The 14,714-nt window shown below is 40.9% G+C and overlaps 1 protein-coding gene across 1 annotated transcript in view; it reads left to right on the top strand.

Annotated features, from left to right (window-relative positions):
- The window catches only part of RNF213 (ring finger protein 213), a 486,493-nt gene that overhangs the window by 166,757 nt on the left and 305,022 nt on the right, over positions 1 to 14,714 (top strand). Inside the window, exon 12 of the mRNA XM_075344370.1 lies at positions 6,710 to 6,762. Coding sequence (XP_075200485.1) covers positions 6,710 to 6,762 — 53 coding nt within the window. The remainder of the gene's footprint in view (positions 1 to 6,709; positions 6,763 to 14,714) is intronic.

Here is a 14,714-nt window from a genome sequence, read left to right as displayed (position 1 = left end):
ATATTGCTTGCATTTTTCCCCATAAATTAAAGAAGTTGTCCGGTTACCAAAACTGATTTTTTTTTTTCTCATAAATCTTGCTAATATGTGCCTCTCCACACATCTATCATGTTATTTTATGAAAATTACCTTTTATTGTGCTCTAGCAGAACATCCTCATTTCTGACTCCAGCTCTGATGGAGTTAATCGCTCTCTTGACTTCCTGTGTTCAGTTACTACAACTTCCATAATCCTTTGCAGTAACTAGCAATCTATCTCACACACACTCTAACTGTTCCCTCCCCTCAGATCTCCACCAAAACAGTTCCCTCCCCTCCTTCCTGTGTGCATTGCCTAATCATGGTAATAGAGCTTTTATCATTTGGTCACTTGCACAACAAGTCCCAGAGTGGAGCAAGATAATGACATATAGCACACTATGTGTAAGAGCAGAGCATGTCACTGTCTCCACTCTGGGACCTTTGCTGCTGGTAGGATTATATGATCACACTGCCGACACCGCAGGCTCTCCTGACAGCTGAGCACAGCGGGCGGGTGGATAGTGTGATCATTCACTTGCGTGGCAGGGGGGATTTCAGCTGAGGAAACCCCCCCTGTACTCCACACTGGAGCCCGTACCTCCCACAGCTGACTGATGGTAAAGCAGAGCGTTCTGCATTCACCCCTGCACACTGGAGCCCGTACCTCCCACAACTGACCGATGGTAAGCGGCGCCGCTCTGCATTTACCGCTCCACACTAAAGCTCTCTGGATCCTCCCCTCGATGCTGGGCTGTGACGTGCGGTAGTCACCGCCCACAGCCCAGTCAATCAGTGTGAGTGGTGCCAGCCTCCTCTGACGTAAGCGTCAAGTTTGAGAGCCCGGAATTTGGTCGGGACATCAGAGGATGCTGGCGGCCACAGCTCCAGGGGTCATGTGACAGGCACTGAGCGTGCAGGATAGCGCCGCTCAGTGCCAGAACTGGAAATAGAGACCAATTAAGAAGACTCCCAAAATGGTAAGTTACATCCATAGACAAAATAAAAAAAATGGGTGAACCACCCCTTTAATGAAAATAATAAAATAAGAAACTGTGCAATATATCTTATTAGAGAAATATAAGCTTTCTCCTCATGAACTGTTCATTCTCAAAAAATTCTCCAATTCTTAGGTAAAATCTGTGTTCAGTGAAGACTTTCCCATTACTGGGATAGGAGATGGCACTCAAAGGTTTTTCTGGAGAATTGTCATTTTAGGAGAACTTGGAGTCTGTTTTTGCCTCTAGCTCCTTCCTCCTCTCCATAGAATTTTAAAAGCACGAACTGTCATCTCCTGTCTCAGTACATGGCAAATCTGTCTTAATTGAACATATCTTTTAGAGACTGTAACATTGAATTGACAATGCAAGCTAAATCCAGGAGGCAAAAGAATCAGATTTCTCTGATATATTATAAAGTTGCCTATTTTATGTGTATAATTTAATTTGTGAAATAAATTCAATTGCTATTACCCAATTATCAATATAAACTGAAATGATGTCAATTATCAAATTATATATTATTATGGTCATGATCAGATGGATTTAATTGTACTATTCACTAAATAAACAATATGCCTACAGTGGCATGTAAAGGTTTGAGCACCCCTTTTCAAAATTACGGTTACTGTGAACAGTTAACCAAGATAATAATAATATAATATTTATTAATTTATATAGTGCTATTAATTCCACAGGGTTTTACATACATTGCAAACACTGTCCCCATTGGGGCTCACAATCTGAAGTCCCTAACTGTATTTTTTTGGAATGTGGGAGGAAACCGGAGCTCCCGGAGAAAACCGACGCAAACACTGGGAGAACATACAAACTCCTTGCAGATGTTGTCTTTGTTGGGATTTGAACCCAGGACCTCAGCGCTGCAAGACTGCAGTACTAACCACTGAGCCACCGTGCCGCCCTGAAATGCTCTTTAAATGGCATAAAGTTAAAGATGACACATTTCCTTTGTATTTTAGGCAAAAAAAAACCCAAAACATCTTTTACATTTGAAAAATTACAAAAAGGAAAATGGGCTGATGCAAAACTTGGGGAACTCTTAGAGATTTGTGTGCTCAGATAACTTTGACCAAGGTTTCAGACCTTAATTAGCCTGTTAGGGTTATGGCCAGGTAATGCAAATTTCAAAGTGTTTTCAAGTTGCCTTTTCCTTAGTTTGGGATGTAATTAACAATGGCAGTTTTTAGGAACAGTGGAGGTTCAAGATGAGGTCTGGAAGACCAAGCAAAATTTTTGTGAGATCTGCTCTTAGGATTGCTAGAGAGGCAAATCAGAACCCCTGCATGACTGCAAAGGTCCTTCAGGAAGATTTACAGAGTCTGAAGTTGTGGTATATTGTTCTATTATTGAGATACATTTACACACTTATGGCCTTTATGGAAGAGTCCTCAGAATAAAACATCTCCTGCTTCCTCACCATAAAATTCAGCATCAGAAATATGGAAAAAAAAAACATCAAAACAAGCCTGAAGCATTTTGGAAACAAGTCCCATGGACCAATGAGGTTAAAATAGAATTCTTTGGCTATAATGATAAAAGGTATATGTGGAGAAAAAAAGAGCACGGAGTTTCAAGAAAAGAATATCTCGCCAACCATTAAGCAATGTGGGTGCAACAATCATGCTTTGGTGTTATGTTGCAGCCAATGGCACAGAAAACATTTCAAGTAGTGGGAAGAATGGATTTAATAAAATTTCAACAAAGTCTTGATGCAAACCTAACACGATCTGTAAAAAAGTTGAAGTTGAAAAGAGGATGGCTTCTGCAAATGAATAATGATCCTAAACACATGTCAAAATCCACAATAGACGACCTCAAAAGGTACAAGCTGAAAGTTTTACAATTCCCCTGATCTGAACATTATTGAAAATTTTTGGCTAGACCTCAAAAGAGCAGTGCATGCAAGACGAGCCAGGAATCTCACAGAACTAGAAGACGAGCCAGGAATCTCACAGAACTGGAAGACTTTTCCAAGGAAGAATGCACGAAAATCCCTCAAGTAAGAATTGAGACACTCTTGCCTGCTACAAAGAGCATTTACAAGCTGTAACACTTGCCAAAGGGGGTGCTACTAGGTACAAACCATGTAAGGTGCCCAAACCTTTTGCATTCGCCTGTTTTCCTTTTTTGTTAATTTTAAAATATACAAGATTAAAATATATGTATATTGTTTGCCTAAAATACAAAGGAAATGTGTCCTCTTTAACTTTATGCCTTTTTAGAGATCATTTCATCTTCAACTTCACTGTTCATAATAGTAATTTTGACCAGGGGTGCCCATACTTTTACATGCAGCCATATAGTCAGATGCTGTGGATGTGTTTCTTGCAAGTTTTTTGGGGGATTTGCTTCGCAATTCACCCTTTGCATTGCCTATGGGCAAACACTAAAGTGAAACCCCTTCACCCCTGGGTGATTTTCCGTTTGTTTTGTTTTGTGCTCCCCTTCTGAGAGCCGTAGCTTTTTTTTTATTTTTCCATCAATCTTGCCATTATAAGGGCTTATTTTTTGAAGGATGAGTTGTACTTTTAAATGAAACCATGAGTTTTACCATATAGTGTACTGAAAATCCGCAACAAATTTCCAAGTGCGCAAAAATAGCAAAAAAAATGTAGTCGCACAATGGTTTTGGGGATATTTTATTTACCATAGTCACTATATTGTAAAACTGATATGTTGGAGTGATGCCTCACGTCGGTATGAATACGTAGACACCAAACATGTATTGGTTTACTTTTATCTAAGGGGTTTAAAAAAATTCACAAGTTTGTCCAAAAAAAGTGGTACACTTTTTGTTCCATTTTACGAAACCCATAGCGTTTTCATTTTTCGGGATCTGGGGCTAAGTGACAGCTTACTTTTTTGCCTCTAGAGCTGACTTTAACTGTACCATTTTTCCGCAGATGCTACGCTTTTATCGCCTGTTATTCTATTTTACACAATTTGCGGCTCACAAAATACGTAATTTTATCAAATTTTTTGCGGCTATGCCGTTTACCAATTGCATCACTTGATTTTATATGTTGAATCAGATCTTTTTTTTTTTTTATTAAACACCGGTACAAAGGGACAAAACAGATATAAGTGATCATTGCATAACACATGTACTTTATCATAGTAAGTTGAACATTATCATATTATGCAGGGCCATACAATTACTCTTCCTTGTGATATTTCGATTTTCCATAAACTAATTAAACTACTTAACATCATTAAGATAACAAAGAATCATTAAGGATAACATTTTTTCTACTATGTTCGTCCCGTTTAACACTCATTTTCTAACCATGTCACTCCATAACATTTTCCCCCAATCACATCTGCCCCTCCTCTCTCCTGGACTTCTCAGTGCCCCCCAAAGGTTCTGATACCATATGGAATTTCTAAGCTCCCAGTTCCATAGTGGTTTCCCATATTGTAAGCATAGCACTAGACAGTCCAATATGCCATCCTGTATTAGCGCATTGGCGGGAAGACCGGGAACATCCATCCAGGGTTGCCAGATCTTTTAGAATTTATCCAATGCCTTCCTCTTCAGATATACTCTTCTCTCCAGTCTGAGTAGGTTATTCAAGTTATTTTTGAGCTTTATTATAGTCGGGGGTGAGGGATCAAGACAGTGATACTCCAGTAACTTCCTCGCTTGGTATAGGATGCGTGATATACCCAGGGCCATCAGGAAATCCGGATCTACTTCATCCTCCCACAGGTTCACTAAGCAGGGTCGAGGGAGGGACGCTGATATGATACACCTGATCTATAAGTCCCAAGGTGTGCTTCCAGAATTTGCCTATATGTCCACATTCCCACATTACATGCATTAAGTGAGCCCTTTTTTGTCTACCCTTAACACACTGTGCATCTGGCCTAAGTCCAATCTTGAACGGAAGACTATATATCTTATATACCCTATGAATAAGAAACAGGTGAAAGAGCCTCTGACACTCTGAGACCGCCATTTTGGGAATCTGCTCCAATATGACCATTGGTCATCAGTTAAGGGACTTAGGTCCCGCTCCCACTTATTTTTGTCCGTTAACGGAAATGTACTCAAATAGGAAGACAGCAATTTTTTTTATATATTTCAGATATGAGGCCTCTAGAGCAGAGGTTCCCAACTCCAGTCCTCAAGGCACACCAACAGTGCATGTTTTCAGGATTTCTTTAGCATTGCATGGGTGTTGGATTCAGCACCTTTGCAGGTGATTAAATTATCACCTGTGCAATACTAAGGAAATCCTGAAAACATGCACTGTTGGTGTGCCTTGAGGACTGGTGTTGGGAGCCTCTGCTCTAGAGGAATCTGATATAACTAAGGTATACAGCATGGAGTTGTGTTTCACCTTCACAGGGCCTGACCGCCCTTGTTTCTCGAGTACGTGCTGCAACTGCAAATACTTATAGAAAAAGGCATGTAGAAGACAAAATTCTGTTCGCAATTGTTCAAAGCTCTTAAGAACATTATCCTGCAGAACATGTGACACCAGGCAGATCCCACTATCTTCCCACCTCCTAAGGCCAGCCAACTTCTGGACTTTTTGCACATCTGGATTCTGCCATAGTGTCCAATACTCCATAGACCCATCAACCTTCAGGAGAGATTTACCACTATCCCACACCTTAAAGATCATAGCTATCATTGGGTGTCTCACTTTATTTACATGTCACCGCCTCACCTCCAACCAGCTCATCGGGTACTTCCAGTCCAAACCTTCCTTCATCAGCTCACCACGTATGTCATATGTCCCCTCCCTTCCCCATCCACTGAAGTGTTGCAATTGGGAAGCAATATAATACAGATATGGATTTGAAACTGCCAACCCCCATTGATTTTATATTTTGATCGGGCATTTCTGAACGCAGCAATACCAAATATTTATTACTAACCATTATGTGTAGAATTTTTTTTATTAACCCTTTAATTTTCAATGGGACAAATAGGGGTGATTTCAACTATTAGTTTTTTTTTTTTTAATTGTTTTAAAACTTTTTTTTATTTTATTTTACTTATCCCCCTAAGGGGCTATAAGGATCAGAAGTCTGATCACTTGTGCATTTCTGTAGATCACAGCTGCACAGCTCTGATCTACTGAAATGCTGCTTTCCTCTCACACCCCGTCTCTCTGGTTGCAGTGAGAGGAAGTGATTCATGATAGCTACAGGAGTGATCACATGACCGTGTGCTACCATAGTAACCATCGGCTCCACGTGATCATGCCCCGTGACTTCCAATGTCGGTGGGTGAGTGCGCGCTTACCACTGCAAGCATGTGCATCGGGCTGTCATATTTTGACAGCACGATCTAAGAGGCTATCGGGCACGGATGGATTGTGGATCCCATTGTGACTGGGAGGCACACATGTCAGCTGTTCAAATTAGTGCGGAAATCTCTGCCAGCTGCCCGCGACAGCTGTCTGGGATTACCCTGAAACGATCCATGTACTTCATGTGTCGTGAAGAGGTTACACATAAAAAGCTGTGGATTTGAAAATCTGTAGAATACCCTGAAATTTGCTGTGGGAAGATCTATTGTGTAAAAGGGGTACTTCACAGTCTGGAATGTTAATGAAGACTACGTAATTTTGTGACATGAGTGATCTCTGCCTGTATGAAAATACTTATGAACTTGAATGTTACTTACTGCATATTTTTGTTTTCTTTTTTTGTTTCAGAAATTTGAAGAAACTTTACGAAAAATACTAAAGATTATGGAAAAAACAGAAAAGTAAGTGGGAAATATCTGACTTTGTTAAAAAAAAAAAAATAAATAAATAAATGTAGCCACTCAAGGTTTTTTTTTTTCATAATCATAAATAAGTTAAATTGCAAAGTGCTTGTAAAAGGGAGCAACTTTGTAATTTACCGATTTATTAACAAGGGATTTTTTAATTTAAATGTTTACTGCTTGATAATTTGTTTCCTGGCCACCTCTGCAGTCTGTGAGAGGTTTTCTAGGCAAGGAGTGTGCACTTGCATGCTCTTTGCTATATGCTTGCAATTGCTGGTCTGTATCTGGCTGGCTTAGACAAGCCTCAGTCTCCCTTCGCTCTTCCAATGCTGCAGAGTGGCTGCGATAGAAGATGAGGATGGTAGAAGGTGAGTATTTGTAATGAGCGAGCTGTAAGATGCTCCTGTGCTCGAACCAAGCAGGCTGGACACTCAGACTTTATTACTTAGTAAAATGGATCTCAATGGTAAAAACGAGCTTTTTTTCTGTAAGAGTCTTCCAGATAAATGTTTGTATTTCCCATTGGCTTCCATTATACTAGATAAACAAGTCGAGCCTGTCCAAACATCCGATCTGCCACCACCAATCGTTTTAACAGGCTGATTGGACACCCGTTACAGATGACGTGTGTCTTCTTCAGGTTTGCAATTTTTAGAGCAAGAATGAGCAGGAATGAAGCTATTAAATTTTATGTTTATAATTTATAAGTTATGTGTTTATTGGGAGTCTCTGACATAGTTAAATAATATTGGGCAGCACACTTGCGTCATATTCCAGCGTGGTCAAATCGTAGATCATTTTCAAGGTGGATGGAAGTGGAGAAGCTGTGGCTAGCCCCAATACATCCTAATTCCTATCCCTGGGCGTTCTCTTCTAATAAATTAGGTACACATATGCTAGGTCCCATAGCGACCTCTTTTCTCTTTAATTCTGGGTTGTCTGACGGCCTAAAGGATAATATAACTAAAATGTGTTTTGATAAACATCTTTTTTGCTTTGCTGATATGGTAGATATTAATTCTATGGGGATACGGAAGGCATCTTTAAAAACTTTTTTATACCAATACTCCCCAACAGGTGAAAAAGTGGCACTGTACAGTGAGCAAGCCGCTCAAAGACCATGTGCTGATAATTGGAGATGTCACAATTGTTCCACAGAGCATAACTGTTCATTATGGCTGCAATCATTTATGGTGATCATGTTCATTTTATGCAGAACATGCTTGATGCTTCCGTGTAACATGTCTGGTAGGATGCTGCGCACTTCCAAAATGATGTGGTCCTTGAGGTCAGCCAGGGTGTCGACATTTCCCCATTAAACACACTCAAGTGTCCCCACAACCAGAAATCACAAGGATTGAGATCAGGTGAATGCGGTGTTCATGCGTTAGGGAAGGAGCAGATCAAAATCCTGTCATTGGGAAAATGTGCACACAGAGAACGTTCTTCACACGATTTGTGATGCGAGGAGGTGCTCAATCATGCATGAAAGTGGTTGTCTGAAGACACTGCCACTGTTTCCAGCATTGTGTGGTATCTCGCTGCTGTCAAGAAACAGGTAGCAACCCCAGTTGGCCTCATTTCTTCATCAAAGAATGGTCGGAGGATGAACGATGAGGTGAAGCCACACCAAACGGTTTTCTTTGGCGAATGCAGCAGAACCCCCATGACCACATGTGGATTTTCGGTAGCCCATATGCAACAGTTTTGTGTGTTCACCGTTCCATTCAGGTAAAAATGCTCTTCATCGCACCACAGAATATTCCATGGCCAATTGCCATCCACTTCCACTCTCGCCGAAACATGAATGCAAATGTCATGCGGGTATCATTGTCATGAGTAAGAAGTTGTTGAAGATGGCTAATTTTGTACGGGTATAGCCGCAAGACATTTCGGAGAACTTTCCACACTGTGCTGTACGGAAGCCTCAATTGCCTTGAAACACTGCTGCTCCACGATGACCGTGGCAATGTCCTCCACAACCTCTCTGCTTACCGGTTGTCGCCCGCGCCCTGGCTGAACACTCAGTAACCCTGTTGCCTAAACAAGGTGTCATCCTCTGTCTCGGCGAATTAATAGCCATTGGACCGCTACGTGTGTGAAGGTCTTTCAAATAACGATAGGCTCTCAGTGAAGCTGTAGCATTCCTGGCATTCTCATAAAACAACCGCACTAACAGCGCACGATCCGTCAAAGAGACAGACATCTTGCAGACGGAGTTGGAAGGCGTGCTCACTGTACAGGGCCACTTTTTCACCTGGTGGGGAGTTTTGGTATAACATTTTTTTTAGGATGCCTTCTATTTACCCGTGCTTTGAATAGCATACATACCAATTTCCAGCCAGTTCTGTCCACTAGGTTAGTCTGCACACTGCTCCAAACACCTTAGGTTATTTTAAGGCCACCTTGTATATTATTGCCTGTTAATAGCTCATCCACTAAATATAACTTACCAGCCCACTCACATTACAGATACTTACAAATAAGGCATTTTATGCATTTTTTTTTCTTCCTTTGGGATAGCTCTTCTCACTCTTTGAAAGACTGTGTAGAGCGCCGAAGGTTTTATATCAGACATTTACTGGATACTGACTAATCCTTTTCCAGAAGATCAACCAAAACACGCTTACATGAGTAAGTGGGAGGACGTAATGGGAGAGGGTGTACCTTTTTGCATTTGGCAACAGATACAGAGTAGTGCAACCAAAGTGCCTTTGTGTTATGTTTACAAAGAAAACCAATATAAGCTCCTCATGTTTTTGTGCCATACTTCCTCTCTCTTGCATAAACTTAACCCGGCTATTCCTGACAGTTGTTAGAGGTGTGGGGAAATAGGAGCAGATGTGCCACACGTATTTTGGACTTGCCCCAATTTACATAGCTTCTGGGAGACTGTTAAGTCCCTTATTTGTAAAGTAACTTTTCTCCAGTTAACCTTAGATCTAGAATTTTACTTACTTAATGTTCCACCAATTCAATTGGGCAATACAATAACAACTTTTACTGCATATAACAACAGCCGATAGATATTTGATAGCTTGTAGGTGGAGATTGGCTCACCCCTCATCGCTTGGTGACCTTCAATCTCTGATTCAGGATGTAAAAATAACAGTACCTATCAGCCTTATTTAACAATACAATGGACCGTTTTGACAGTATTTCATAGTGTCATAGTTTTTAAGGTTGAAGGGAGACTCTAAGTCCATCTAGTTCAACCTGTAGCCTAACTTGTTGATCCAGAGGAAGGCAAAAAAACCTCAATGTGTCAAACAGCTCCAATGGGGAAAAAAATTCCTTCCTGACTCCACATATGGCAATCAGACTAGTTCCCTGGATCAACACCCTGTCATAAAATCTAATATACATACTGGTAATATTATATTTTTCAAGAAAGGCATCCAGGCTCTGCTTAAATGTTAGTAGTGAATCACTCATTACAACATCATGCGGCAGAGAGTTCCACAGTCTCACTGCTCGTACAGTAAAGAATCCTCGTCTGTGACCATGATTAAACCTTTTTTCCTCAAGACGTAGCGGATGCTCCTGTGTTCCAGTCGCAGGCCTAGGTGTAAAGAGATCTTTGGAAAGGTCTCTGTACTGTCCCCTCATATGTTTATACATTGTGATTAGATCCCCCCTAAGCCTTTTTTTTTCCAAACTAAATAACCCCAAGTTTAATAACCTGTCTTGGTATTGCAGCCCACCCATTCCTCTAATAAACTTGGTCGCTCTTCTATCTACCTGTAAGATTATGCTATTTATAACCTTCTATACTTTTGCTATCAAGAAAAGCATCCATTCCTCTCTTAAATTCATTCAGTGAGTTGGCCATCACCACTTCCTCAGGAAGAGAGTTCCAGAGCCTCACTGCTCTTACCGTGAAGAACCCTCTTCTATGCTGATGTAGGAATTTTCTTTCCTCCAATCGAAGAGAATGCCCCCTTGTTCTTGTCATAGTCCTTGGTACAAACAGATCATGGGAGAGATCTCTATATGGCCCTCTGATATATTTGTACATATTTATTAGGTCTCCCCTAAGTCTTCTCTTTTCTAGAGTAAATAGACCTAATTTTGATAACCTTTCCGTGTATTGTAATGCACTCACTCCATTTATTATTTTAGTAGCCCGCCTCTGAACCCTTTCAAGTTCAGTAATGTCTTTCTTGAGCACCGGCGCCCACACTTGCACACAATACTCCAAGTGTGGTCTGACGAGTGATTTGTACAGAGGGAGAATGATGTTTTCATCTCGTGCCCCCAGACCTCTTCTAATGCATCCCATCACCCTATTTGCTTTGGTGGCTGCTGCCTGACACTGGGCACTCCAATTTAGCTTCTTATTGACTAAGATGCCTAAGTCTTTTTCCATGTCTGATTTCCCCAGCAGTTTCCCATTTAGTAGGTAATCGTAGCATCTGTTTCTCCTTCCCATGTGCATGACCTTACACTTATCTGTGTTAAACCTCATTTGCCATTTTTCAGCCCAATTCTCCAATTTACTCAAATCCATCTGTAGTTGCAAACTGTCCTCCTTTGTGTTAACTACCTTACATAGTTTTGTATCATCTGCAAATACTGATATTTTACTCTGTAAACCATCCACCAGATCATAAATATATTAAATAGTAGGGGGCCCAATACAGACCCCTGTGGCACCCCACTAGTAACCCTGGCCCAATCTGAGTATGCGCCATTAATAACCACTCTTTGTTTTCTACCACTAAGCCAGCTACCTACCCATCTACACACATTTTCCCCGAGCCCAAGCTTTCTCATTTTACTTGGCAGTCTTTTATGTGGGACAGTGTCAAATGCTTTACCGAAGTCGAGATAAATGACATCCAATGATTCTCCTCGGTCCATGTGAGAGCTTACATCCTCATAGAAGCTGATCAGGTTAGTTTGACAGGAGCGATCCTTCATAAATCCATGTTGATATGGAGTTAAACAATTATTAACATTGAGACATTCCATAATAGTATCCCTTAAAAACCCTTCAAACATTTTACCCACAACAGATGTTAAGCTTACCGGCCTATAGTTTCCAGGTTCCCTTTTACACTCTTTTTTGAATATTGGTACCACATTTGCTAGCCGCCAATCCAGTGGAACAGACCCAGTTTCTATAGAGTCTTTAAATATAAGGAATAGAGGCCTGTCTATCACATTACTTAACTCCCTTAATACCCGAGGGTGAATGCCATCAGGGCCTGGTGATTTGCCAATTTTAATGTTACTAAGTCGGTTCTGCACTTCTTCCTGGGTTAGGCAGGTCATACTTAATGAAGCGTTTACATGATTACTCTGCATTTCCCGTGGCATATGCTTTTCCTGTGTGAACACAGTTGAGAAAAAAGTATTTAAAACATTTGCTTTTCCCACATCGCTTTCTATGATTTTACCCTCATTATTCTTTAAAGGGCCAACACCATCAATTTTAATCTTTTTTCTGTTTATATAATTAAAGAATAGTTTGGGATTTGTTTTGCTTTCCTTAGCAATGAGTCTCTCAGTTTCTACTTTTGCTAAATGTATTTGTTTTTTACACATTTTATTTTTTTCTCTATCTTTTTAATGCTTCTTCACTGCCTTCTTGTTTTAGCTTTGTAAATGCCTTTTTCTTATTATTATTCATTGCCCCTTTTACATCCTTATTTAGCCACATTGGTTTTCTCCTGTTCCTAGCCCTTTTATTTCCGTATGGTATGGCTCGCTCGCAGTGGGTGTTTAATACCGATTTAAAAATCTCCCACTTATTTTCTGTACTCCCATTTTTGAGGACATTGTCCCAATCAATTTGGCGAAGGTCTTCTCTAAGCTGATCAAACTTTGCTTTTCTGAAATTCAGCGTTTTTGTAACCCCCCTCCAAGGCACCTTACTGAAGGACAAAAGGAATTGTATTATATTGTGGTCACTATTCCCTAGGTGCCCATCCACTCGTACGTCTGTTTTTCTATCTGGCCTGTTGCTTAAAATTAAGTCCAGAAGGGCTGTCCCTCTAGTTGGGCCCGGCACAAGTTGGGACAGATAATTATTAGAGATGAGCGAGTATGCTTGTTACTACTCGGTACTCGCACGAGTATCACTGTGCTCGGGCTACTCGGCGGGGACCGAGTAATCTCGCGATACTCGTGCTGTACTCGTGGTCTTCATGTTGGCGCTCTTTTTAGAGCCAGCCCTTATGCAGGGATTGGCTGGCAGACCAATGCAATGCCACAGCCCTGTTGTGGAATTGCAGTGATTGGCCGGCCCTCACAGAATGACCGTGCCTTTAGCCCGACACTTCCCCGCTCGGCTACGGCCCCTCCCGCACTCCACTCCGCGTGTATATTTATATGCACGCTTACACACACACGTACGTTTTTTTATTTAATTTACAGTTTTATGGTTTCTACATGCTGCCGGTGGTCATTTCACAAAAATACTCGGGTCTCCCATAGGATAACATTGGGCTCGGTGCTCGGGCCGAGTACACGAGTATCTTGGGAGGCTCGGCCCGAGCCTCGAGCACCCGAGCTTTTTAGTACTCGCTCATCACTAATAATTATCCTTAGTTACTGACAGAAGCTGGTTTCCTTTCTGAGATACGCTGAGAATTTGGACCCTATAGGATACATATTGGGCTGACTAAATCCATTCGGTATCATTACAGCTTCTTGGTGTTCACCCTACACTAAATATATATATAAAATTTTAATCAAAAAAATGTGGTCATGACACACTGTTATGGGGCGAGGATCTGCTGCTGATATTGTTATGGGGGTAATGTCCCCAAATTCTCTACTAAGGTACCCCATCCTGGTAATGATCCTCCTGCCTTGTATATGATCCTGCTCATATACCCCCATCCTGCTCATATACCCCCATCCATCCTGCTCATATACTCCCATCCTTCTTATAATATACCCCCATCCTGGTATATGGCCTGTATCTTATGGCACAGAAAAAAAAATGAAACATTTATTCTCACCTTTCCTCACTCCCTGCAGCATCGATCATCTTCCTCTTTGTCTCAGCTGCAGCGCCGCTGACCTGTGTGGATCCGTTCCCCTGCAGCATTGCGATGTCTTCCTGTCTGTGCCGGTCAGCTGATCTGTGTGGACACTAGCGGCGCGCACAGCGATGACGTCAAAGCTGTGCTCACTGCTCTCTACACAGATCAGTTGACCGGCACAGACCGGAAGACATCGCGAAGCTGCAGGGGAATGGTGACTGGTGACTACACGGATTCACTGCACCCCACGCTGATAATGATGCGCGGGGAGCAGTGAATACAGCCGCACATGATCACTCCAGGCTGTAGTTGCCAGGGGTGATCATGCGGGCAGGCTGTTTACTATGCGCGCACCCCCACCCATCATCCCGCCCACCTGTCAGCGCCGGCTTCAGCGCTGAGAGATGATGGGCGGGAGGATGCATATGAAATGAGCTACAGCCTGCTCGTGCCCCCGATGACCCGTGCCACCGCAGCACCCTCATTCCCCGCCGCCATGCCCTACATTCAGACTATAAGACCCACCCCCCACTTTCTCCCAACATTTGGGGGAAAAAAGTGCGTCTTCTAGTCCAAAAAATACAGTGTATATGTATATGTATATGTATATGTATATATATATATATATGTGTATATATATATATATATATATATATATATATATATATATATATATATATATATATATATATATATATATATATATATATATATATATATAATATATATGTGTATAATATATATGTGTATGTATGTATGTATGTATATGTGTGTGTATATATATATATATATATATATATATATATTTATATATATATATATATATATATTTATATATATATATATATTTATATATATATATATATATTTATATATATATATATATATATATATATATTATATTATATTATATTATATATAATATATATATATACATACACACTGTATTTTTTG

This window comes from Anomaloglossus baeobatrachus, chromosome 4 (genome assembly GCF_048569485.1).
Source record: "Anomaloglossus baeobatrachus isolate aAnoBae1 chromosome 4, aAnoBae1.hap1, whole genome shotgun sequence".
Classification (NCBI taxonomy): Eukaryota; Metazoa; Chordata; class Amphibia; order Anura; family Aromobatidae; genus Anomaloglossus; species Anomaloglossus baeobatrachus.
The sequence above is the reverse complement of the archived record's forward strand: the minus strand, read 5'-3'. Positions and strand labels throughout refer to the sequence as shown.